The 27,767-nt window shown below is 32.8% G+C and overlaps 1 protein-coding gene across 4 annotated transcripts in view; it reads right to left on the bottom strand.

Annotated features, from left to right (window-relative positions):
- Positions 1-27,767, bottom strand: part of LOC113513463 (filamin-A) — a 104,286-nt gene that overhangs the window by 51,246 nt on the left and 25,273 nt on the right. The window contains exons 1-3 of one of the 4 annotated variants that reach the window (XM_052896969.1): positions 13,331-13,476; positions 10,090-10,202; positions 8,699-8,749 (exon numbers count right to left, since the gene is read on the bottom strand). In XM_052896969.1, coding sequence (XP_052752929.1) covers positions 8,699-8,749; positions 10,090-10,202; positions 13,331-13,353 — 187 coding nt within the window. In that variant the 5' untranslated portion in view covers positions 13,354-13,476. Of the gene's footprint in view, positions 1-8,698; positions 8,750-10,089; positions 10,203-13,330; positions 13,477-27,767 lie in introns of those variants that run through there. The other 3 variants (XM_052896971.1, XM_052896970.1, XM_052896972.1) reach the window with 3 other exon arrangements.

The raw sequence follows: 27,767 nt of genomic DNA, 5'->3' as shown, positions 1-27,767 counted from the left end.
GCCAAAATTAGACAAAAATTCGGCCATAAATCGAGATCACTCCAGACTTAGTGCTTTAAGACCGTTCATACCAAATGTTAGAATTAAATATTATTTTTACAAAACAATTAAACAATTTTCAATATTCTTTATCTTTATTGTACACAAAATGTAATGTTAACCACAATTTATTTTAGACGTAATGTACAAAGGCGAGCTTATCTCTAATAAGAGATTTCTTATTATCAATATTCAGAGTGATTATTTAACATTCACATACATACACATACACACATATTTACACATGCATTATATATTATGCATCATATATTTGCATATGCAATAAAAATAGACAAACGATTTACACCCCTTAATTTATGTGACAATAGTACCCAATTTTTTTTATGCAACTAGATTTGAATGGCAAACAAGCTAACAGTTCACCTGATGGAAAGTGGTAACCGTCGCCTATAGACATGAGCAGTACCATGGATATAACAGAGTATACTGTTTCGCCCATGATAGCACCCATACGTTGCCAATCCTGAGAACTCAGGTGTTATTCCTTTGTACCCTGTAAATTCATTGCCATATCACATTCTTCAAACCAAAAGACAGTCATGCAAACATAACTGCTTCACAGTAGAATCACGAATGGGATAGAGGTGCCCAAGCAAACGACTTTTGTACAAAGTCTCCCTTTGGTGTATAAATAATTACAATAAAAAAAAATATTATCTGGAGCAAAAAGTCCCTTCACGGAAGACACAGAGCGGATCTTAGCTAACCGTATGTCAACAGGAGTACGTCGGACAAATGGCTAAAACGCGGCGAACTCAACCAAGGAACAAAAACATTTATGATAGCTGTACCCGATTAAAAAATAGCTACCAGAAACTATACAAAACACATAATGAAAGACCGTAATACCATGAGTCAGTTGTCGATACTCTAATAGTGCTTCCGAAACCATGCAACATATTACAGGTGCTTGTAAGATGTTAGTACCATACAAAGAGTATTAATATAATAAGAAAGGAATCTTAAAAATTCATCCTCTAAGGGGGTTGAAAGTTTCTATGTATTTCTTAGTATTTTATCAGTTTAAAAGTTAAACATGTGAAATGACTATTGGTTCCATACAAAAATTTATTGACTTTTGAAAAAGTCATTCCTAATAGCGCGAAAAATTAAGAGCGAACGAAGCCGCTCGCAAAAACTAGTCTTATATAAATATAGTAAGGAAATCAAAATTGTTCATTTGTTTTTTTTTTTTAATTGACGCAATTCCATCATTGCCACTGGTATGAACGCTCTTAATTTGTGTATATTTCCAGCACAGGGTTGCCACCCATTTATAAATGTTTACCCATAACGTGATTTTTAGCCACTTAATAAAATAAACAGACCGGCCATCATTTTGATGTCATTATATTTGTTTTGCACTTAAATGCGAGGGTTGTGCCAGGAGATACCACATACTATACGTACTGACTAACAAATGAACATAACAAAGTCAAAAATGCAAATGTAGATTAAGTTTTCTGGAGTTTACAGCCCTAATTATTTAATTTATACTACCTATGCCCGAAACTTCGTTTACGTTGTACATCATTTTGATATTCAAGGAAAAATATCAATTAATTTTTTTTTATTTTGGCAACCAAACTGACGGCTCACCTAATGGAATGGTAACCATCGCCTATAAACATAAACAGCACCATGGACAATATAGACTATGATATCGATGGTATCTCTCAAGCGTTACTATTTTGCCGTAAGTGTCGTAAGAGGCGACTAAGGGAACTCAAGAGATGAGCAGCAGCGTTACCCTTAAAACATCACCAAAGCCTAACTGCGGTTGCCAACCTACCTGGCAAGCGTGGCAACTATTGGCAAGACTCTCCATTAGGAGGAGTGGGCAGTTGACGGCTGATATGATGATGAAGGAAAGGATAACAATACAGTATGAGTCGCGGTGATTAGGAAGGAGGTTGCCTGGAAGAGATCGCTTTTAGCGATAAGGTCGCCCATTGTTTTCTCATTGTGATTATTTCTTGTAATTGTTTATATTTATAATAAGTTTACTATTGTAATCTTTTGGAGGAAACAATAAAGAGTATCTATCTATCTATTTATCTATATAATAAAATATAGGTATTTGTTTATCAAAATAATTAATCGTTCAAATTTATACATAGCAACCCTAAGAGCAGCTGACAGTTGTCCAAAAACAGGATATATTTTGGCACGTCCCCGGTGCATCTGTCGCATCACAATAATTGGGAGATGGACGGCCTCAAATTGGGAAGGTCATCGTTGATTTACGATTTAAATAAAAAATGTTCGATGTTGCCAAAATATTTGGAAATCCAGCGCAACGAGGGAAATGAACTTATTTTTAAATTGTTTTAAACATTATATAAATATTGCGACACATATTGGAATTTCTTTAGATATTTGAAACAAGCCAATTTTCCATATTCTTTTTTTTTTAGAAATACTGACGACCCACTTTGTTCGTGATTTGAAATCTATGATGAACTGATTACATAGAGTTCATACCACGTTTATATAAAATCTATGTAATTAATTTATTTATTTTGAAAATATTACATTAATGATACCAATCTAGTACGTAGTAACACAGATTCATTTTCCAGTTTTGTTAATATGACAGCACGGCCGACTCTCAATTAACGTAGATAGTATAGCATAGACTACGTAGATACTCGTACATATGTATATATACCAATTGCTTACTCTATGTATCAATTCTATGATCAAAAGTTCGTATAAAGTTATCGACTTTCCTCAGTAAAAATACCTTTTTTTCTAACTCTAAAAAATCTCAGATTATCTTCATTTATTGAACAATTTTTTTAATAATTTCACAAATGGAGGTTTTTTTTTGTGAAACATAACGTATGTTTCACAAAAAAATCTCCATTTGTGACAAAACCAGTAATTTTGATTTAAAAATTACACTACTTAACTGATTTTGATAAAATTTCTATGGAAACAATCTGTAAATACATAAATAAAAAAAATCTAAATCGGTTTACAACTGACAGAGTTATGAGGTAACAAAGGTAACAAACAAAAAAACTACAGAATTGTGAACCTCTTTCTTTTCTAAATCGGTTGTAAATAGTTAAATTGCTCCAACGGCTCTTAACTTAAAGTACCCAGTCCACAGCTAGATCTCATCCTTCAAACCCTCCAGTTTGGGGGGAAAGGGATTGTTATTAATAGAGACTAAAAATCCCATTGCTAGCAATATACCTAACCAGGTCGACCTCCACGTGGTTCCCCCTGGAAACTATCATGATTAATTCCTGATGAATTCATCATGACAGTCTAACTGGCCTGTTTTCATTCTCATCTATCACCCTTCACTGGTGCTCCGCCAGCGTATCCCGTTAACGCAGGCGGAGTTACCAATCCATTTTCATCCAACAAAAAAAAACCCTCCAGTTTACAAGCAAGCTATTTATTTATATAGGACTTTACAGAATCTCATAACAGGTCATATGTTGCCAAATTATCGTAAGCAATTGAATGCGCGCGCGCAGCCCGCGTCTCACTTACTCACACTCATACACACATATTAATCATAATACGTAATAAACAGTCATATAATATTTGGCAGTACATCAGAATATGTAAAAAAACTTTACATTTTAAAAATGCTTTCATCGTGATTCACTAGCGCCATCTATACCTATCGGATATTTTTCTTTTCATTTATTTATTATTAAAAGGTATATCAACAGTGTAAATACAGACATTAATTTTAATCGATATACAGGGCTTGCACCTTGCATTTACACCAATTACAGATGTACACAACATTTTCCTAAGTCATCGATTACATATTAACAAAACTGATACCGACAAAACAATAAAAAAACATACAAGTGATTGTTGTAATTTTTTTTTTATACAACTTAGAATGGCAAACAAGCTGATGGCCCATCTGAAGTAAAGTGGTAACCGTCGCCTGTAGACATGAGCAGTACCATGGACATAACAGAGTATACTGTTTCGCCCATGATAGCCCCCATGCGTTGCCATTCCTGAGGACTCAGGTGTTATTCCTCTGTACCCAGTAAATAGCAGGATGCAGTAATAAAACATATATGTATTTGAGATATAAAATAATATGTTTAGTGAAAAAAAATACAAGACATGACTTATAAAAATCTGACATAGAACAAACTTAAAAATTATACATTGTTCTAAAAAACCTCAGTGTCAACAGCCAGTATTTTTTTAATGGGTGATAATGGAATGGTAACCCCACCCGCGCTATTGGTATACACTGGCGGGGCACCAGTGGGGGATGATAGATGAGGATGAAGCAGGTCAGTTAGGCCATCGTGACGAATTCAACAAGAATTGTTCACGATGGTTTAAGGGGGAACCACGTTGAGGTCGACCTGATAGGGCATATTAACAGCCAGTATTAAAACTACAACAGTGATAACATAAGAATATTTAAAACATAGAATTAATATAAAGTGAAGAGTTTAAAATCCTTGTTACACTCATAATAAATGAGAGTGTTTTAATTAGATTAAAACCAATTTAAATTAAATCAAAGTTAAGAGATTTCCGTTTTGTAATAAAATTCAATGTGTGTACAACTAACTATTACAGGGGGAAAAGGATTGTTAGTAATGGAGACTGAGAATCCCATTGCTAGCAATATACCCAACCAGGTCGACCCTCGCGTTTTCCCCTGCGGTTCTCCCTGGAAACTATCATGGTTAATTCCTGATGAATTCATCATGATGGGCTAACTGGCCATGTTCCTGATGAATTCATCATTGGGCTCATTCTCATCTATCACCCTTCACTGGTGCTCCGCCAGCGAATCCCGTTAGCGCGGGCGGGGTTACCATACCATTTTCACCCATCAAAAAAAAAACTAATTATTACAGTATTAACATAAACACAATTATGTCGATACATTTTACATATAGAATAATTCCATTTTTAAAATGAAACGATGAAAAGTGTATGAGTCAGAGAAGTATCAAAATTGTGATTCACACACGATTGCAGCGGTACAGCAATCGCCCACAAGTTCTCGCCGTTTTATTTACAACCGTCCACTTGGCGCCCCTGTAAACATGAACTGCGCCGACGATAAATTTTTATATGACTATTTTTATAGTAATGTATCTAATTGAATTATTTATATTTTACTATTTAAAAATTCTAGGCTAAAATCTCGCTCCTGATATCAGCACGTATAAAGTTGAAGTCTTTTAATAAAACTTGATTTAACACTAAACCTACCGACAATTCATATATACCTAATCCTAGCATGAGCGGTGAAATGACTGCTTTAAAATAAAATATATATTTTAATATAGAAAGAGGTTTTAGCCAATTGTGTAGCAAACAAGTAAATAATAGTAAGTTGTAAATATTGAAAAACGGCTTGTATGTATATTATAGGAAAAGTCGATAAGTTACACGGTGATACAGTAATGTTACACATGAAAATTTTTAAACTAAATTTCTAAAACGATCATATGACCGCGCTTGGTTAGGTTTAGTGTTAAATTCAAATGTAAGATAAGCAAAAATATATCAATATAATAACAATGTATCCAGATTGCCTCAGTTGTCCGCAAACTAGTAAAAAAATAAAAAATAAATAAATAAAACTAAATTTAAAGCAATTAAGTGTTACTATTTGACATCCTTACGTTAAGAAATTTTGTAGTAACCTAGTGAAATTATTAAGTTTTATGTTACTATATTTCACTTGAATGGTTCAATTGTCATTGCATTGTTTATTTTATGTTTCTGGTGCAATATAAAGTTAAATAAATAAATAAATGTAATTGAAAAACTAAGTAAATAAGGAAAAATGCTACAAGCCTGAAACTTGACATAGTTTTCTTTTTTATTAGATTATGATGGAATAGCAGCCCCAACAATGTTATTTATATATGCGGGCGAAGCACCAGAAAGTGATAAAAGGTGAGGATGAAAGCGGATCAGTTGGTACATCTTGACGAATTCAACAAGAAATAACCAAGATGGTATCCAGGAGGAAGTACATGAAGATCGACCTGTTATATGCCAGCCTGCTATAGCAATAGAACTGTTTTTTTTTTTTTTTATCGATGATAATGGAATGGTCACCCCGCCTGCACTAACGATATACACTAGCGCACCAGTGAAAGATGACAGGTGAGAATGTAAAGGCAGATCAGTTAATCCATCATGATGAATACACCTAGAATTCAGCACGATGGTTTCCAGGGGGGACCATGACCATATTGCCAACAATACTGGTAGTTCGTATTACTAACAATCCCTTTCCCCCTTTCCTCACTCCAACTATAGGTTTGGAAGTGATTTTACCAGAGGGAGACTTTGTACAAAAGTCGATTGCTTGGGTACCACTGTCCCATTCGTGTTTCAACCGTGAAGCACTTGTGTTTGCATGACTGTGTTTCGCTTTGAAGGGTGAGATATGGCGTGATTTTACTGGGTACAGAGAAATAACACCTGAGTCCTCAGGAATGGCAACGCATGGGGGGTATCATGGGCGAAACAGTATACTCTGTTATGTCCATGGTACTGCTCATGTCTATAGGCGACGGTTACCACTTTCCATTAGGTGGACCGTCAGCTTGTTTGCCATTCTAAGTTGTATAAAAAAAGAACTTTTAATATAAAATAATTTAATAAAGGAGCTAGCATGTTTACTGGACTATTTTTAATTCAGTCAACATGTGCCAAAAGCAGTGACGATTGATGGAGATTTGAGCGTTTGAAAATTATAATTTACAGTACTGTCTAGACAGAACTAGCCGTTCCACTAAAACATAAGGCATAAGTATAAAACTGTGAAATAAAATCAAGTTTTCACACGAGTGTTTATGTGAAAAGGAAGCGCCAGAGTAAATGGCGCGCGACGGACTCGAGGTCTTCTCTTCGGCACATTTTTTTTTTTTCACTTCACGTCTTTTTTCATCGTTATTTCATATCAGCCGAAAATCGAACGAAATGGCCCATATTTCAATGACGCAATATTAATGTGTTAAACTAAAGAAAATAGGTCGATCCGTGCCAAAATACTAGATTCTACCGGAGCACTGCTTAGTGCTAAAACTAGCGATTATCCGCGACTTTGTTCACTTGAAATTTGGGGGAAATTCGCAATATTTATCTCCTTGCGATGCAAGTAAGAATACAATGTTACCTTATCTCCTTATACATACAGAGTATACTGTTTCGCCCATGACATATATATATATAGGGAGACTGCTTGGGCACCTCTGTCCCATTCGTGTTTCTACCGTAAAGCATGTTTGCATGGCTGTGTTTCGGTTTGAAGGGTGCGATAAGGCGTTTATATACAGGGTTTATATTTACAGGGTACGGAGGAATAACACCTGAGTCCTCAGGAATGGCAACGCATGGGGGGTATTATGGGCGAAAAAATACTCTGTTATGTCCATGGTACTGTTCATGTCTATAGGCGGTTACCACTTTCCATCAGGTGGGCCGTCAGCTTGTTTGCCATTCTAAGTTAAATAAAACAAAATAAGCTTTTTTGCCGTACAAAAAACGTACAAAAAATTAATAGTGACATACCTAATGCGCGTGATATAGAGGTCGCTTTCGTCGTCAGAATGGCGTTACGGTCCGAAAATCAGATGTGACATTAGCGCAATATTTATAAAATTATATTTAAAAACACCTGCTCCCATAAAATATAAAAAAATATTTGCGTCACGGTTGCTTTCATAAGTAGACCAAGAATATCATGTTACCGGATTATCTTTCTAATATAATAATAAAGAGAATGATTAGATTGTAAAATAAACTCCCTGCAAGGTTTTCCCAAGAAAAAAAAATACAGTTAGGTTCTTCAAAAACGACGTATCAAGATTTAATTAGGATCGAGAATGCCGCACGTAACTCTATAGGATTGGAGCTGCATGCGACCATAAGCTACGGTCACCGTTTGCCAATTGACGGGTCGTATGCTTGTTTACCAATTTGCTACCTTTGTGATAGAAAAAAGCTAAGCGAAAAGTTCGCCCATTTATATATAACTTCCCCAGCCTATGAACACCAACCTTTTTGAAATAAGCATTTAAAACAGAGTACCCAGTAATTCCACAATAAGCAATGTTTCAATTTATTGTAGATATTATATGTGCTGAACATATATGCTAGTACGAGAAAAGTATTGCCATATATGAAATAGATAACTTATAATTTTCCAGGAAGCAAAGGAAAAAATAGGAACAAAAAATTCTAGATTTTACTAAACTTCTACGAATTCTAATATTCTAAAAATTTGAATTCGTAGAACTACTAATTCATGAATAACGCCCTCTAAAATTTAGTGGAAGAAGCTTGCTGGCGTCAACATCTCTATCTATTTCTAGTTTTATAACACACTCACAGATGGCGCTGAAAACAATTTTACAACGTGCGACAGCAACGACGATTTAGCAACTTACACATTTTCAAGCAAATGTAAAATAACAATTCTTTTTATTAAATAAAAACATTGGATAGAAAACAAAATAATACAAAAGTGGACAATCTCACAATAGTTACTGTTCTAAAGACAGATTAAAACACATAAGGAAAACTGAAATATTGTAAAATAGTCAAGGACATACAACCATACAATTTTCAAAAAATCGGGTTGGGGTTGCTCACTCACACATACCCATTATGTATCTCCGTATATCACTTTGTAAAAGACGTGGTTGATAGAAGTCTGTAAATGATATACATTTATATCAATCAGATATTTTTTTTTATTCAACTTGGAATGGCAAACAAGCTGACGGCCCACCTGATGAAAATTGGTAACTGTCGCCTATAGACATGAGCAGTACCATAGACATAATAGTATACTGTTTCGTCCATGATACCCCCCATGCGTTGCCATTCCTGAGGACTCAGATGTTATTCCTCTGTACCCTGTAAATTCACGCCATATCCCACCCTTCAAACCGAAACACAGCGAACAACTGCTTTACGGTATTATGGTAGCTTGTTCAATGTCTGAAATTATTACTGAGATATTTTTGTATTATATAAACATTATAAAAATGTATCTATTTCTTATTTCAAGAGCGTATGCATTTCATCTGTGGTATGCACATTGTTTTCTTTTCACAGCGACTTCAAAAAAAGGTTTCCAATTCAGTTACATTTTGTTTATTAGTTTGTTACCATATTTTTTTTATCTGAAAGGATACTTACAGATACATACTTACAGATTGATCTCTTTGAAATCTTATCAAAATCGGTTCAGTTTTTTAATCAAAATAACTATATTTGTCACAACTGAAGTCGGTTCTTTTGTAGGACACAATCTTTAATTATCATAAATAAATACGAAAGACGCAAATTACTAGTAGCGAATTCATTCTAGAGTAAGTCCCAGTATAGTCTTTTGTTATCTCTAAATAGAGCGAATTTAATTACTTTATATAGGTTGGAAAACTTTATACATGTAAAATAAAAATCATTAACTTCTTTTACAAGAAGTATGAAACAGGATACAAAAGCATAATACCCTAATTCTCAGGAATGACAACGCATAAAGTGTATCATAGGCGACCCAGTATATTTTGTTATGTCCATGGTATTGTTGATGTTTATAAATGACGGTTATCACTGTCCATCAGGTAAGCTATTAGCTTGTTTGTTACATTAAGTTGCATAAAAAAACACCGATTTGAAACTGAAACTTCAGAATACTAAATCATTAAAAACAATCCCTCCAACTACAACTTTTTAAATACCAAATTTTGCAATAGCATCAAAACTATAATGACAAACTGTATTTTCTTGTTTTCAACCGACTTTGAAAAAGAATGAGGTCCTCATTTCGATTGTATTTTATTTATATCTCATAACTCCGTCAAGTATGTACTGAATTAGAAAATTCTTTTTTTTCTGATGCATTTACTGATTGGTTTCATAGAAGTTTTATCAAAATCGATTTAGTAGTTTAGTTTTTAAATTAAAGTAACTGGTTTAGCCACAATTGAAGTCGTTATTTTTCGTGAAACACAAATGCCTTAATTATGTATTTGAGTAGCTTACCTTCTAGGAACTGTCTTGTGGGCAGCCGTAGCGAGACCTTGAGCGAGGAGGCGTATGCGGAATCGATGTACCAGCGAGGGTCTCCCTGCTCACCCAGCCTACTGCTACTGCCTCTGTAACGTAAAAATATAACGTCAGTAAGCCTGTAAAATGCATAATATTAAAATATATAAAAAAATCAGCATAATTAAAGGGTAATCTATACTTATAATAAATCTGTAGAGAGATCAATTCTGTACATGAAATATATTTCTAAAATAACTATCAGGGGGTGATTAGGGATCGATACTGATGTCAAAAATGCAATCAGTAAAATTTTTGTGTCTGTCTGTCTGTATGTATGTTTGTTATAGAAACAAAAACTACTCGACGGATTTTAACGAAACTTGGTACAATTATTTTTCATACTCCTGGGCAGGTTATAGTATACTTTTCATCACGCTACGATCAATAGGAGCAGAGCAGTGAAGAGAAATGTTGGGAAAACGGGAGAAGTTACTCCATTTTTAAGCTTCTGTCGCGTGTGCAGCCTTAATGGCCACTTTTTAAAATGTAAAAATGTCCACCTATACGATACCGGAACGGGCCGCTAGTTTATCATAAAACAGACGTCAAACATAAATTTCAATTCAATAAACATATTTATATCACGGTTAAATAATTAGACTGCTAATTAGTATATCAGGGGGGAAAGAGATTGTCAGTAATGCAGACTACCAGTTCAATTGCTATCACGTCGACCTCCACGTGGTCCCCCTGTTAACCATCGTGCTGAATTCCAGGTATAAGTATTCATCACGGTGGGCTAACTGACCTGCCTTTTTATTTTCACCTATCACCCCTCACTGGTGCCTTGCCAGCGTATACCATTAGCGCAGGCAGGGTTACCATTCCGTTATCATCCATTAAAAAAAATAGTATGTCAATATTTTGTTTATATTTTTTGAATAGATAATAACATCACTTCAGTTGTTAAATAATCGCTGTCAAATTTGTAAGGGATAAATTATTTTAAATGAACACTCCTGAGCCACCTGCATCCAATAACTTCCGGTACTTTTTTTTGTGCTATGTATTGGATTTGAGTTCCCAAGCACTTGCGTTTGCGCTTTTGGTGTACGCTCGCGTATTCCAAGGTTTGCAGCTGGTTGACTTATAATATGGATGATGGATTTGGGCTTCAACATTGAGTGGGTACTGAGAACATGACTTTTGAGATGACCTTTCTAATGCGGATTGATGGACGATGAGTTATCATGGTGAGTTTTACGATTATATATATATATATATATATATATATATATATATATATATATATATATATATATATATATATATATATATATATATATATATATATATATATATATATATATATATATATATATATATATATATATATATATATATATATATATATATATATATATATATATATATATATATATATATATATATATATATATATATATATATATATATATATATATATATATATATATATATATATATATATATATATATATATATATATATATATATATATATATATATATATATATATATATATATATATATATATATATATATATATATATATATATATATATATATATATATATATATATATATATATATATATATATATATATATATATATATATATATATATATATATATATATATATATATATATATATATATATATATATATATATATATATATATATATATATATATATATATATAATATATATATATATATATATATATATATATATATATATATATATATATATATATATATATATATATATATATATATATATATATATATATATATATATATATATATATATATATATATATATATATATATATATATATATATATATATATATATATATATATATATATATATATATATATATATATATATATATATATATATATATATATATATAATATATATATATATATATATATATATATATATAAAATTATTTATATAGTATATATATATATATATATATATATATATATATATATATATATATATATATATATATATATATATATATATATATATATATATATATATATATATATATATATATATATATATATATATATATATATATATATATATATATATATAATGTACATCTATTTATTTTATATGTATAGTATAAAAATATATATATTTGCGTATACGTAAATAAATATGTATTTATATATAAACTTCCGGTACTTGATGTCATAACTATTGAAAGTTATCTGTTGAAATATCCTATTCTCTAAATCATTCATCGATTGTTGATCACATACAATGGGATCTGCCCATTGCCAAGTTTTTTGTTAATAAAAAAAAACTAAAGGATTAAAAAAAATATTTCCTACATTCTTCTAAAAATATTATATATATAATACTAGTTGTTTCCCGCAACTTCGTCTTTTCGAAATCGTATCTATGTTCTCATATTTATTTGCAATTACTCTAAATAAACAAGAACAATAATACTATTTTGATTATTAGATACTAGTTTTTATACGCGACTTCATCCACGTGACTACGATATATTGATTTATTACGATAAAAACTAGTACCACTCCATCCCATATACTACGTATATACAAAATTCCGTAATCATTGCTCAACCAATCCTTAAGGCGCCAAGAGAAAGCAAACAAACTTACATTTATATAAATGAGGATTAGCATACATTTTTATTCTAACGTTTCATGCGGGTAAAGTCAGATAAATCAGTATCAAAATATCTCCTCATGCCATATGTGTTAATCCAAAATTCGAATTGTCTATCTATCGATTTTTATTCAAATCGATTTATCCATTTGGGCGTGATTGAGTAACAAATATCCAAACATCTAAACATCCGAATGTTTTTACAGACTTTTACATTTATCATATTAGTAGGAATTGAAATATAAGTGGGCGGAAGGTAGTGATTGATAACGACAAGACAGTACTGATTACAAAAGTCATGTATTTAGAAAATCATAAAAACACTATTACTGTAGCATTCTTTGAAAGACATTGTAAATATCACGATCATTCACTCGAATGATGACATCTAATCTGTTCAAAATACTCATAAAATTATGAAAATATCTAAAAAACCACAAAGGAGAGGTTATGACAAATCAAAACATTCGCAAAAGAATGCTTCTGAGAGAACGAAATGTAGCAAACGTGCAAGCGAAAACCGACACAAATAATTACCCTGAATCCATTTTGTAAACCATCTACAACGTCTGGTTAAATCTATACATGAAACTAAATTCGCCAACGATATTCAAAATAAAAACTACATGTTTCCCTCGTACATATGTCAAACTAAACTATTTTCGTACACCCAAGTTCACGTTGGTTCGACGTTAACAACATATATATATATATATTTGAAGTAGTGTTAATGTGTTCGCGAACTCCGCTAGAGTATAGCTATAGAATAAAGCTTTCAGTTTTCAGAGTCGTTTTTCAGCATGGTGCTATGAAGCTTTTATAAATGTATATTATGTCGTACAGATGGCGTACGGCAAGAATCATCGATTTTCTGTTTTAGTCTTTTTATTCGCCACCAGATGTCTAAAGCTTTTACGAAAAGATAATGTAGATGGCGTTACCATAAACTTTGTTAGCTAAACGTAGATAATGTTAAGAACTAGTTAACGTGAAGTATTAAATCCCGCCAAAAATCCATATCTTCTCAATTGACTTCAAAAGAAAGAGGTTATATTTTTTTATGTTTATTACCTCATAACTCCGTCAGTTGTAAACTGATTTAACAATATTTAAAAAAAATGTCCTTACGAATTGGTTCTACAGAAATTTTATCAAAACCGGTAAAGTAGTTTAGTTTTTAAATGAAAATAATAGATTTTGCCACAATTTTCTTGTAGGTAATCAAATTTTTTTTGTGGAACGTAATTTAATTATGTTATCTTTTAGTTACACAACGGGATAAATTACTGGGCTATTATTATATGTAAAACTACATGTTTATACAACTGTTCTAAACGTCTATCTACCTATGCATGTAAAAGTGTTAAATCATCTACAGTGGCACACATTCTAAATACTTTATAGGTACTTCATCCGAGATTGATTAGCTACATAAGGACAGTATAAAATAAAGCAACCATAAACTGTCAAATACTTCCAAGGAAACATTACTTTACTTTTCTCAATTAATTGTCTGGTATTTTCTGGCATTCCACTTTCATTGATTAAGGAATAATTCTTTTTCAAAAACAAAACTAGATTTTTCACAATTTAAGTGGCTAGAGTGAGTTATATAAAGATTTATGTTAACGCATTTGTTTACCTCAAAAAATTTGTATGGAATTTTTAGTTTCCGAAACTATCTGCCAGAGGCGCTGTTCACTTTTTGATACCGACGTAAACGTGAAAGCGGTTTTTTTAATGCATGAAAATAGAATTGTAACCGCGCCTGCACTATCGGTATACCATGCCATGCTAGCCATGGCACCAGTGAGATATCATTAAGTGAAAACAGATCAATTAGCCCACAATGACGAAATCCACAAGAATTTTTTGTTTAATTAATGATATTGGAATGGCTACAGGTACCGATGCGCTATCGGTATACACTGGCGAAGCACCTGTGAGGGATGATAGATGATGATAAAGCAGGTCAGTTAGATCATCATGACAAACTCACTAATGAATCAATCACGATGGTTTCCAAGGGGAACCGCGAGGAGGTCGACCTGGTAGGGTATATTGCTAATAATAGGGTTGCTAATCCCCATTACTAAAAATCCCTATTCCCCCTTCCACAAGAATTAACCACGATGGTGTCCAAAAGGAATCGCGTGGAGATCGAAATGATAGTTGTTATATGGGTATGTTGCTAGCAATAGGGAATTGTTCAATACGGTGCCCACGGCCACTTTCTACCATCGTACGGCTCGCCATCGACAGGGAGTTCATCCTTATATCCTACAGCCTCAATGGTCGCGTACAGCGCGCTTTCAAAGATGTTTCCTCCCACGAACACTCAGATTATGGGATGAGCTCCCTGCCGAGGTTTTCCCAAGTGCCTACAGCATGGGGTTCTTCAAAAGGGGGCTAAAGAGATTTCTTCAGGGTCGGCAACGCATGTGTAATACCTCTGGTATTGCAGGTGTTCATAGGCTACGGTAATCACTTACCATCAAGTGGGCCTCAGTGGTATAAAAAAGGGCCTTTAAACCGCATTACTAATAATCTTCTTCCCCCCACGATGCTAGAAACGCGCGCTAGAAACTATCGTAATTAATTCTAGTGAAATTCGTCATGATGGGCTAACTAACCTGCTTTCATTGTCACCTATCATCCCTCACTGGTGCCCAGGGTATACCGATAGCGTAAGCGGGGCTACCATTCCATTATCACCCATTAAAAAAAAATGGAAAAAAAAACTTAAAATATACATATGAACGCAAAAAAAATTTGGACAGGACATCGACGTATCAAGTTTCTGCGCATTACTATTCGAGATCGCCAAACAAAAGTGGAACTTATTGTTATATAACTTTGATACATATTCCAGGAACGTGTTAATAGCCTATTAATGTTTACATACGAATTTATCAAACAAATTCGTTGCCACATCTACCTACCAAGTAAAAATATCCCGGCTTGTGTGTGTGTTGTTGTTTTTGCAGCTGTTACTTGGTATGGTTTGTTGAAATTGTGAGCATTATTTATAATAGTTATAAATAATGAGAGAATACATACATACATACATACATATCCGTCACGCCTGTCTCCCATTAGGGTAGGCAGAAACAATGGAACGCCAAATGCTTCGATTCAAACAAACCTCTTTCGCTTCTTCCACATTCATCAATATTTTCATACACGCTCGCCGGTTACGGGTACTTTTAATTTGGCCCTTTTTCAGCACGTCGCCTGAGAGAATAGTAGCATGTTAAACAGGACTAGAAACTGTCCAGCCTCCCCAGAGGAACAGTGCTTTTTTAATGGGTGAAAATAGCATGGTAACCCCGCCTGCGCTATCGGTATACACTGGCAGGGCACCAGTGAGGAATGATTGGTGAAGATGAAGAGGCAGGTCAGTTAGCTCGTCGTGACAAATTTAACGATAAATTAGTCACAATAGTTTCCAGGGGAAACCGCGTGGAGGTCGACCTGATAGGATATATTGATAGCAATAGGGACTAACCTCCCTGTGATGTACTCATTAAAGTTGAGACTGCAAGTCCCCCCGCTCCTGCCACTCCTCTGGGTGACGTCCGGGCGGGTGGTCGTGTGAGTCGCATTGTGACATATTATTGTTTATTATTTCCTACACCTACCTACCATACGAGGAGAACAGCACAAAATTGGCGACGAGGTGAAAATTTGTAAGTAAAAAATATATATATATATGTCATACGACTACAAAATTACTTGTTCTAATCAGTCCAAAGAGTGTAACTATTGCGTTGTTATTTTAATGTAACTTGACACGAATAACATTAAACTGTTAAATTTCTAAATTCACAAGGAAGAGAGAAGATAATTTATTAATTCTCAATTAATTTATTAAATATAGAAAAGACTAAAAGCAATTTCAAAAAGAAATAAAGATTTGATTCTATAAATTGTATAGAGAGAGCAAAATATTGATAATACATATTACGGTGCATAGTACGTTTTGTAATTTAGCGACACACTGTGACTGATTTTAACGCGTTTGCGCATCATAGTCGTACAATAACTTGCTATACATGCCTAAACAAATGGTCGGCGTTTGTTGATGTCTAGGTATACCGTACCGCATACTTTCTGTTTATATTTACATCACAGTATAAGTATAACAGTTGAATTCTTAAGATAAGTAGTTCGGGGATACCAGCGAATACTGACTATACATACAACAAAATGTGCCTGCATGTATTAGCCGAGTCGGAGTAATTATTTTGACAAATAAAATACACCGTACAATCCGAATGAGCAAAGCCCATTAAATACATAATTCCACATAAACTGTAATCTATTTAGATACAAGTTTATGCAATTGGTGGTTCCGATTATAGAGGTTGCTTCCATAATAAATAGATTTGTATGTAGGTATAAACCTAATACAAATGTAATTATCATAAGATAATTATGATATATTCAAACACTTCACATTAATTTCATTATTTAACAGATATTTGGTAAGAGTTGAGGTTACGATTTTATTTTTCTTACAAGGAACCAGCAGAATATTAGCATTGCCGGTAGTTCTCTGCTTAATTCTGAGTTGGTTACCCTTTCGCCGTTGGGGCACATAAATTTACCTACGTATTTATGTTGGTTTATAAGTTCAAAAGGCTGTGTTTGTAACTGAGAATAATCCATTTATCCACCTGTACAACAAGTACAAGTATTCGCATTTACAATATTGTTGCCTACAATTATAATAGCATACATTATTACGGTAGGTAGGTATAATCATTTAATAAAAAATAAAATAAAAATAGCCTTTATTCCTGAATTACAGATTCTTTTTTAAATTGTAAATATGTATAAATAATTAATGTTGACATCAGCAACATCTTATTTTTCAGGTTGTTTTAGAACAATCATTTTAGTATATTCATTTACAAACACAAAATTCTGAAAAAAAATATAATAATAACAACTTATAATATTTTATTTAGATTCAATCCTTGACGGGGTAGTCAGACGCATTTGTCGACTACGATATACGGTTAATATATTTGTTAATAATAGTAACATAATTGGTTATTTGTCGATTATCATTAGTTAACAGTATTTATATAAATACGTATAAATAATATACCACCATAAAATTCCCGTTTTGCAAATTGTCTTATTATAACATCTCAATTGTCAAATCGTAGAAAAATGCAGTTCCTCAGAACTTAAGTTAAAAGATAATTCTACTTAAATAGAAATAAATATTGTGGAAGCAATTCAATAGAGACTGATGAAAGATCAGTAAAAGGACACTAAAGAAACCAAATATTGTAAAGAGATTTCGGTAAAGAATATACGGTGTATGAAATGTGAGAGTACATATCAAAATAGTTATGATGCACAATGTGTTGCAAGAAATAACTTTTGCTAAAAGTGTGGATTTATAAGCCATTTAGGTCAAAAGCAATATCGCACTAATCGAAATAAGTGCATGAATGTGCAAGCGATAGTTATATGGCGAAATAAATAGTATAAACCAAATAATCCATCAAGTAAAAAATAAATAAAGTTACCAAACAATCATTCAACTCTCCTATAACTACATTCATACTGAATGTTGAACATACTCTATTCCACTATAAAATATCTTGCCAAAATAGTGGAACTAAATGTTAACCATACTCTATTCCATTATAAAATATCTTGCCAAAATTGTGGAACTAAGTGTAACTCTATTCTATTATAAAATATCTTGTCAAAATGGTGGAACTAAATGTTAACCATCCTCTATTCCACTATAAAATATATATCTTGCCAAAGTGATGGAGTTACATTAAACATACCCATTGATTTGGGTACAAAACTAGTATACCCATAAATTCGGGTACAAAACTAACATACCCATCAATTCGGGTACAAAACTAACATACCCATCAATTCGGGTACAAAACTAACATACCCATAAATTCGGGTACAAAACTAACATACCCATCAATTCGGGTACAAAAGTAACATACCCATCAATTCGGGTACAAAACTAACATACCCATCAATTCGGGTACAAAACTAACATACCCATCAATTCGGGTACAAAACTAACATACCCATCAATTCGGGTACAAAAGTAACATACCCATCAATTCGGGTACAAAACTAACATACCCATTAATTCGGGTACAAAACTAACATAATAATTGACATAATATTATATACCCATCAATTCGGGTACAAAAGTAACAATAATAATAATAGTCGACAAAACCTAGGACTACTTAAAACTACTTAAAAAAAAAAAAAACTAACCAAGAAAAATCTGACAAAATTCTAGGACATATCGAGTCCTAAAGACTCGTTGATGTACTGGGCCCATTTAAAATGTCAGTCTTGGTTGGATCTGGAAGAAGTAGAGAAAAATTGTACTCGCAGCTTATTGTGTACCTAAGAGACTGCTATGATTCATTATATATTACAATTAAGTTGCATATTAATTTACTAAACACAAAACAAACAAAAAAAAATCCAAAATTCAAATTCAATATCTAAATGAACATCAGTTAGATATTGATCATAAAATCAAGTGTTTAGTAAAATAAAATAGTATAGCTCAAATAAACAGAAAATATAATCGAACTTGTAGACAAAGCTGCGAATTGAGTTTCTCTAGTCATAGTTATTTTAAAGAATAGAAAAAAGGAATATGAATCTGTCTGTCAAGGGAAAAGTCCTAAACAAAAAATGTGCATGCTAATCTTGGTAAAAAACATGTTACAATTACTACATAATTAAAATACCTAATATGTATTTACTGCACACACACAACGTGATTTGTTTATGCAAATAAATTTATCTTTATCTAAACCTGGCTTAAAAGATGCTTTTTATCAAATTGAGATTAGAATGTACTTAAGTTTTTATAACAAGCAAGTGGTTATTTCGTTTCGATTACGATCCTACTACAATAAATAATTAAAACTCTGTTTATTTAAACAGTATTTACCAAATCTCTGTTTACAGTGACTAAATATTATATTATTTAGTCTGTGTAACAATGATACTTGTAATTTAACGTGTCAAAATCTATAAATTATATAAATATAATTTATTACTTTAAGTATCTTTATTTTTAATAACAGAGACTTACCTTAGTTTAAATATAAACAAATATTGGTCACGGTTTTGTAGCAAGACATGTAAACCACCAACTAATAGGTATATTATAATATACACATGAATGTTTTAAATGTAATAATTGGAAATAATCCCAAATAAAGGAAATGAATAAGACACCTAAACATGTATTAAATATCTTACACAAGATTAACTGTTTGTTTGTTAATATTTTAATTTCGAACAAATGATGTAAGGCTAAAACATGTCCTACATCTATTTAAATTCGCGATTCACAACGCGAAAGTTTAAAAATGTGTTCAACGTATTTTAACTTTGTAAGGCAAAATAATATACCTACATATCTGTACACGTAGGTTACAAATAATGTATTAATAAAGGATTTATGTTCATGTTTAATCAATCGTAAGTAGAATTTTTAGGGCATGAGCTAATCTCAGAAAGTATTACTTGTAAGTCCCTAAAGACTATAGAATCACTTAGAAAACCAATTTTTTGGAAAATTTTAAAGTTATAAAACTAGTAACCTATTTTGAGAAATAAATATGATAATGTGTTATAATAATATTTAGATTTTATGCGTAAATATTTTAGATATATGTATATAACTGTATATTATCAATATCTTAAATTACAAGTTGTACACAGTCACACTTATCTATCTTTATCAGTTTATTGGTACACAATAAAAGAAAATGGACTCAAAATTTGGCTACAATGACTGAACAAATACGTAAAATGTTAAGGCGTAAGCTCGCTAAATATACTGTATTCAGAGTTCTGGAAAGAAAAGCAAACATTTACAGTAATTCGTAATTTCAAAGCAAAAAGAGTTAGTAAATTGTGGACACTTAAGTTTTATAAGCCATGCAATTAGTAGTTAGATGCTCCCAGGAAAACTGAACCTTAAAGTCAATCATTACAAACTCTTTAAATACGAATTCTGAGTCCTTTATTAATGGTTTTCTATTTTTATTTCATTTGAGATAGCGTAGACGAGCATTCGCTACGACTCATGATAATTATTCTGGCACCCCGGCACTGTTGCCATAAACAGTAGATTATGTATCAAGGTACAAAGGATTGATACCAGTCTCGGTACATATAATAGATGTTGTAATCAATGTTCATGAAGAAATAAAATTTTGTCTACATTACATCTGATCTAAAACAATATATTATGTAACATTCCTAAAATTAATCGATGTCTAAACTATAATAAATGTGACGTACTTATGTAAATATTGAGATTATAAATAGTAACGTCTCTAATATTGTCAGTGTATGTATTGTAGGAATTATTAATTGGAATTCTGATATACTTAGTATAAGACCATAAATCTTCTTAAAAGTACATAAATAAAAGAAATTTTACAAGACTTGACACTTTATTCAGCACAACATTGGATAACTGCTTAGAATTTGGTATTAAACTATACTATTCGACACCATATCGACCGCAGTAGAACGAAGCAAGTAGAATACAAAAATGTGACATTATAATACGTGTACAAATAAATTAAAACCCAAAATCTGACTGGAGGGATAAACTCCTGCTATACCTCATAAGTTACAATATCATGCCACATTATTGATTTGTCATTAGAGATAAAATCTCTTCTATTGTACATGCTAAGAATAATGAGATTTATTTAGAATGGCAGAGACAAATCAATAAAAGAACATTTTAAAATTGGAAGGGAAAGATATAGTGACATAGATATTGAAAATAGGAGAAAGTGTATTCGGAATATAATTAAAGAAAATATATATGCGATACTTCAATCCCTGTATACATATACTTATTGGCGCTATATCTAGAAGAAATTATGGGACAAGAATTAAGATGAAATATACACAATAATATACTTAAGAAGATGAAAGATCAGTAAGAAATTATAAGGATGATGAAAAGAAAGATCTCGATGGACTTCGAGAGGAAATAGTCATATAGTTATTTTTATACAAACCAGTCTTATTATATTTAGTTGCCTAAGTTATATTTTGTAACATAATATATATGGTAATATCATGATATTATTTTAGTTACCTATGACTGTAATGTAAAACTATATTGTTGTAGTTGTATCTATATGAAATTTGTGAGTAATTGTATCCTTCACATTTTGTTGTAAACTCAACTTTGTTTGAAAAAAGCAACAGCTAAGTTTCTTGCCCGTTCTTCTTAGCTGAAATTGCATTCCGAATGGGCGGTAGATTTATAAAAAAAATGACTATTCAAAAATGCTTAAAAAATAATAATTAAGTTTCCTAGAGTAAAAATATTCATATTCTATTATTAATTTTAAAATATTTTGAAAAGGGAGAGATGTGATGTACTCATTAAAGTTGAGACTGCAAGTCCCCCCGCTCCTGCCACTCCTCTGGGTGACGTCCGGGCGGGTGGTCGTGTGAGTCGCATTGTGACATATTATTGTTTATTATTTCCTACACCTACCTACCATACGAGGAGAACAGCACACTCCCCATTACTAACAATCTCTTCCCCCTCCGAGGAACAGTGTGTACATATACAAAAAAATCTCAAACTTGCATACTGACAATACAGTCACGTGTTAGGGGGGAAAGGGATTGTTAGTAATGGAGACTGAGAATCCCATTGCTAGCAATATACCCAACCAGGTCGACCTCCTCGCGGTTCTCCCTAGAAACTATCATGGTTAATTCCTGACGAATTCATCATGATGGACTAACTGGCCTGTTTTCATTCTCATCTATCACCCTTCACTGGTGCTCCGCCAGCGTATCCCGTTAGCGCAGGCGGGGTTACCATACTATTTTCACCCATCAAAAAAAGTACAGTCACGTGGATGGTTTACTAACTAATTCGAGTAGGGGAGAAAGGGATTGTTAGTAATGGAGTCAAAAAGCCCCATTACTAGCAATATACCCTGTCAGGTCGACCTCCACGTGGCTCCCCCTGGAAACCATCGTGGCTAATTCTAGTTGCATTCGTCAGGATGGACTAACTGACCTGCTTTCATCCTCATCAGTCATCTATTACTGGTGCCCCACCATTATATACCGATAGCGCAGACGGGGTTACCATACCATTATCACCCATTAAAAAAGAACTAGTTCGAGCAGGAGGAAAGGGATTGTTAGTAATGGAAATTAACAACCCTATTAAATTATACATATTTTATATATAATTATACATAATTATAACCAAATTATACCTACGTATATAAATACGTATGTCCTGTCTGTGCCAATAAGATTTGGCTACGCAAAAAAAAGCGTCTTCCATCGTCACAAAATTCACCAGAAATCTTACCATTGTTATATGAAAATTAATAAAATGCACCGTCGAACGACAAGTTTTTATTTTTAAAATACCATACAATTTACATGAAAAGGTTTTGCTGGAAGAAATCTCTTATTTAGAGAAAAGCTCGCCTTTGCATATTATGTTTCAAATGAATTGTGGTTAACATAATATTTTGTGTACAATAAAGAATAAAAAATAGAGATATTTTGTAGGCACATTAGATTTAAAATAAATTAAACTTAGAATGCGTAATTCAAGTATTTTTTTTATGTAACTTAGAATGACAAACAAACTGACGGTCCATCTGTTGGCAAGTACGAGTAGTAACCGTCGCCTATAGACATAAGCAGTACCATAGAAATAACAGAGTATACCATTTCGCCCATGATACTCCCCATGCGTTGCCATTCCTGAGGACTCAGGTGTTATTCCTCTGTACCCAGTAAATTCATTGTATTCCGTTAGCGTGGGCGGGGTTACCATTACATTATAATCCATAAAAAAACCTATGTGTAATTAGGTCGAGAAAGCTCGACTAGTTTCGGGACCATTCTGGACCCTTAATCGTGAGCGGCTGTCACGCGAGCGAGAACTTGACTACGCGCCTCGGCTCGTTGATTCTCGATCTACACATAAGTTAAACCGGTAGTTTTACATTAAAATATAATGTGTTATAAAACTTTTAACAATAAAACCATGGAAATGGTTTGAGTCGTGTAACGAGGTGGCATAGTGACGACATATATATGACATACATTATATGAACCGCCAATAACTGAACAATAATTTAACAATCAAATTGCAAACACTTGGATCTTTGCCCTAATTATTTGATTCGTAAGTATATTTTGGGTGAGTTCTTAACGCCAAGGAATTATGGCGCCTTTGTTTAAAATAAATGTCTGATTTTATTATTTTTACTGTTGTGAATCACATGATCCGTCAGGGTGACAGGGTCTTTGCCCTTTCAGATTTGTGTATGGGCATGAACAGAATGACTACGTAGATTTTTTATTGGTTAAAAATAGAATTATAACTTAACCTTTGTTATTAGTATATGCTAGCGAGACAATGTGATAGGTGAAAATGAAAACAAATCAGTTTTTTTTTAATGGGTATAAATGGTATGGTAACTTCGCGTGCGCTAACGGGATACGCTGGCGGAGCACCAGTGAAAGGTGATAGATGAGAATGAAAACAGGCCAGTTAGCCCATCATGATGAATTCATTTGGAATTAACCATGATGCTTTCCAGGGGGAACCGCGAGGAGGTCGACCTGGTTGGGTATATTGCTAGCAATGGGATTCTCAGTCTCCATTACTAACAATCCCTTTCCCCCCAAACAAATCAGTTACCAATACGACGAATTCGATAAGAATTAACCACTATTACTTTCAAGAAGACCTCGAAGGGAACTTTGTACAAAAGTCGTTTGCTTGGGCACCTCTGTCCCATTCGTGTTTCTACCGTGAAGCAGTTGTGTTTGCATGGCTGTGTTTTGGTTCGAAAGGTGGGATATGGCGTGAATTTACTGGGTACAGAGGAATAACACCTGAGTACTCAGGAATGGCAACGCATGGGGGATATCATGGGCGAAACAGTATACTCTGTTATGTCCATAGTACTGTTCATGTCTGTAGGCGACTGTTACCACTTTCCATCAGGTCAGCTTGTTTGCCATTCTAAGTTGAATAAAAAAAAGAACAATGAGAATTATAATATATTCAGTAATTTCCATACTGCTGTTCATATCCAGGGAGGACAGCTATCAGATCCCATCAAGTGGACCGTCAACTAGTGTTGCCATCTTTTTAAAATGATAAAATGATATATTTACATAAGAGATGTTAAAGAAAAATTAATGTGTGATGCGTGATTATGAACAATAAAAGTCAAAGCAATATTTTTTAGAATTCTCGTCTATATGTATGTTTGTTCTGGCGTAACGCATTCCAGATCTATCTTAAAATATGGTAGGTATATGTTTTATCTTGTAACGCCATCTAGGAGTGGTATATTTCGGTAATATATTTCAATGGTACATTCCTACTTTGGAAATGTACGCGTACGAAGCAGCGAACAAAAGCTAGTTCAGTTCTAAGTAAAAAAAATACAATACAATTTTATGAAACTATACTACTCTATTATTATTACGCCCTTAACGCGAGAATAGTACATTACTGCAGCGGCCAGCAACTGAGCCATTGATGGACGAACGTGCAAATGGGCCGAGGTGAAGCCGAGGCACACATACGTGAGTCCATCATTGCCTAGTTGTGGCCAAGGCTTGTATAGTACTTTTCTCAAACAATGCGCGGAAATTAAAAACACAATTTTACTTTTTAAGTTCAATGACGAAAATGTATCTGCATGTATCTGGCCAGTACGGCAATTGTGATTTATCTCGAAAAAGATTGTCAAAATAATGCTCACATTTCCAAGCATGTTTGAGAAAACTTAATATACTCGATTGATTATTTAAAATAAATCCTATTATAATACACATAAAGCGGGTGTTAACCGCTCTAGCACGAAGATATAGATAAAGAGAGAAGATATAAAATTACATTTTTTAATGAGAATATTTACCTATGTGTATTTTTAATTTATTTGTTTTACACCCGATATTATCATATGTAGGAGTCTGCAGGAAACCAGATTTCCTGCGGATATTCACAGACCACACTTGCGGTGTTCTATATATATCGACGTAAGAACAAACCCATTAAATATTGAAAGAGATTTTCAACCTACTCAAAAAGAATTAAGTTCTCAATTCGGTTGTATTATTTTTTAATGATGGTTACCTCATAATTCCATCAGTACTAAACCAAGGGAGACTTTGTACAATAGTCAATTGCTTGGGTACCTCTGTCCCATTCGTGTTTCTACCGTGAAGCAGTTGTGTTTGCATGGCTGTGTTTCGGTTTGAAGGGTGGGATATGGCGTGAACTTACTGGGCACAGAGGAATAACATCTGAGTCCTCTGGAATGGCAACGCATGGGGGGTATCATGGGGGAAACAGTATACTCTGTTATGTCCATGGTACTGCTCATGTCTATAGGCGACGGGTACCACTTTCCATCAGGTGGGCGTCAGCTTGTTTGCCATTTTAAGTTGTATATAAAAAAACGTAACTGTAAATAAATATCACAAAAAAAATGATAGGAAATGTTCAATGATTATCAGTGAAACCAAAATCAAATTTTATTAAATGAAACAAAGCAGACGTAAACTAACACGCTTATATTTATCTAATATAAACATTAATTTTATGTATACTAAATAGTTTTTAATGGATAACTAAATTGCGGAATTGCGTAATAATCGATTTGGCAGTATTTCGGGATACAACTTGCATTCCAGTTAACAATGAAACCGATTGTTCCACCAGCACAAATAGACACGAGTATAAATTTAAATTCAAATCAAATAGTCTTGTTTACAAGCACTTTTAAATATGTTACTTTTTTATGAATTCAGAGTTCGAAATAGATAGATAGATACTCTTTATTGTTTCCTCCAAAAGATTACAATAGTAAACTTATTATAAATATAAATAATTACAAGAAATAATCACAATGAGAAAACAATGGGCGACCTTATCGCTAAGAGCGATCTCTTGGATCTTGGATGGAGAGGAGTAATTATAAACAATTTGATGGGAGGCATCATGAATATATATATATATATATATATATATATATATATATATATATATATATATATATATATGTGATATGTATATATAATAATATAAATATTATCTGTTGAGGAGAGCCCATATATATATATATATATATATATATATATATATATATATATATATATATATATTCATTATATACATCTTTATATATGAATACTTGTGACACGCCCCAATTTAGCACAAATTTAAATTGTATATACAATACTCTATAATATCCATGGTAAGGTATACGGTTACCATTTTCCATAACGTAAACTTGTTTGACATTTCAAGTTCCATAAATAAAAAATTAAAAAGAAACAAATAGAATCAACATTGTAATAAATGCAAAAAGAATTGTGAATATTAATTAGTCTTTTTTATACCACTGAGGTGGCAAACAATTACTAGCAATATACCCCATCAGGTCGACCTTCACGTGGTCCTCCCTGGAAACCATCGTGTTGAATTCCAAGTGTATTCATCACGATGGGCTAACTGACCTGTCTTTTCATCCTACCTATCATCCCTCACTAGTACTAATGAGTACAGGCGGGGTTACTATTCCATTATTATGCATTGAAATACTTAGTTCAATAAAATATATAATAATAAACGGATTGATATGCCGCTCCATTCAAGCTCCGTTAATGAGTGAACAACGGCCATTAATTGATCATTAACTCGTCATATACACGTGTCTAATACAAATATATCTACTTAATTGCGAATATTATGGCCGAACGCCAAGCCACCTGTTACATTTTCTCACTTTAAACAATTTATTTATCTATGAATGTACCTACTAGTCTTCAGATTGGTAGACAGATGTTTCGTCCGAACGCTAGAAGATATCCTAGCTTGAGAGTCAGGCGATTAATGTAATTGTAT

This window comes from Galleria mellonella, unplaced genomic scaffold (genome assembly GCF_026898425.1).
Source record: "Galleria mellonella isolate WM207_F2 unplaced genomic scaffold, CSIRO_AGI_GalMel_v1 utg352, whole genome shotgun sequence".
NCBI classification, from domain to species: domain Eukaryota; kingdom Metazoa; phylum Arthropoda; class Insecta; order Lepidoptera; family Pyralidae; genus Galleria; species Galleria mellonella.
This window is presented reverse-complemented; position numbering and strand designations above follow the sequence as displayed.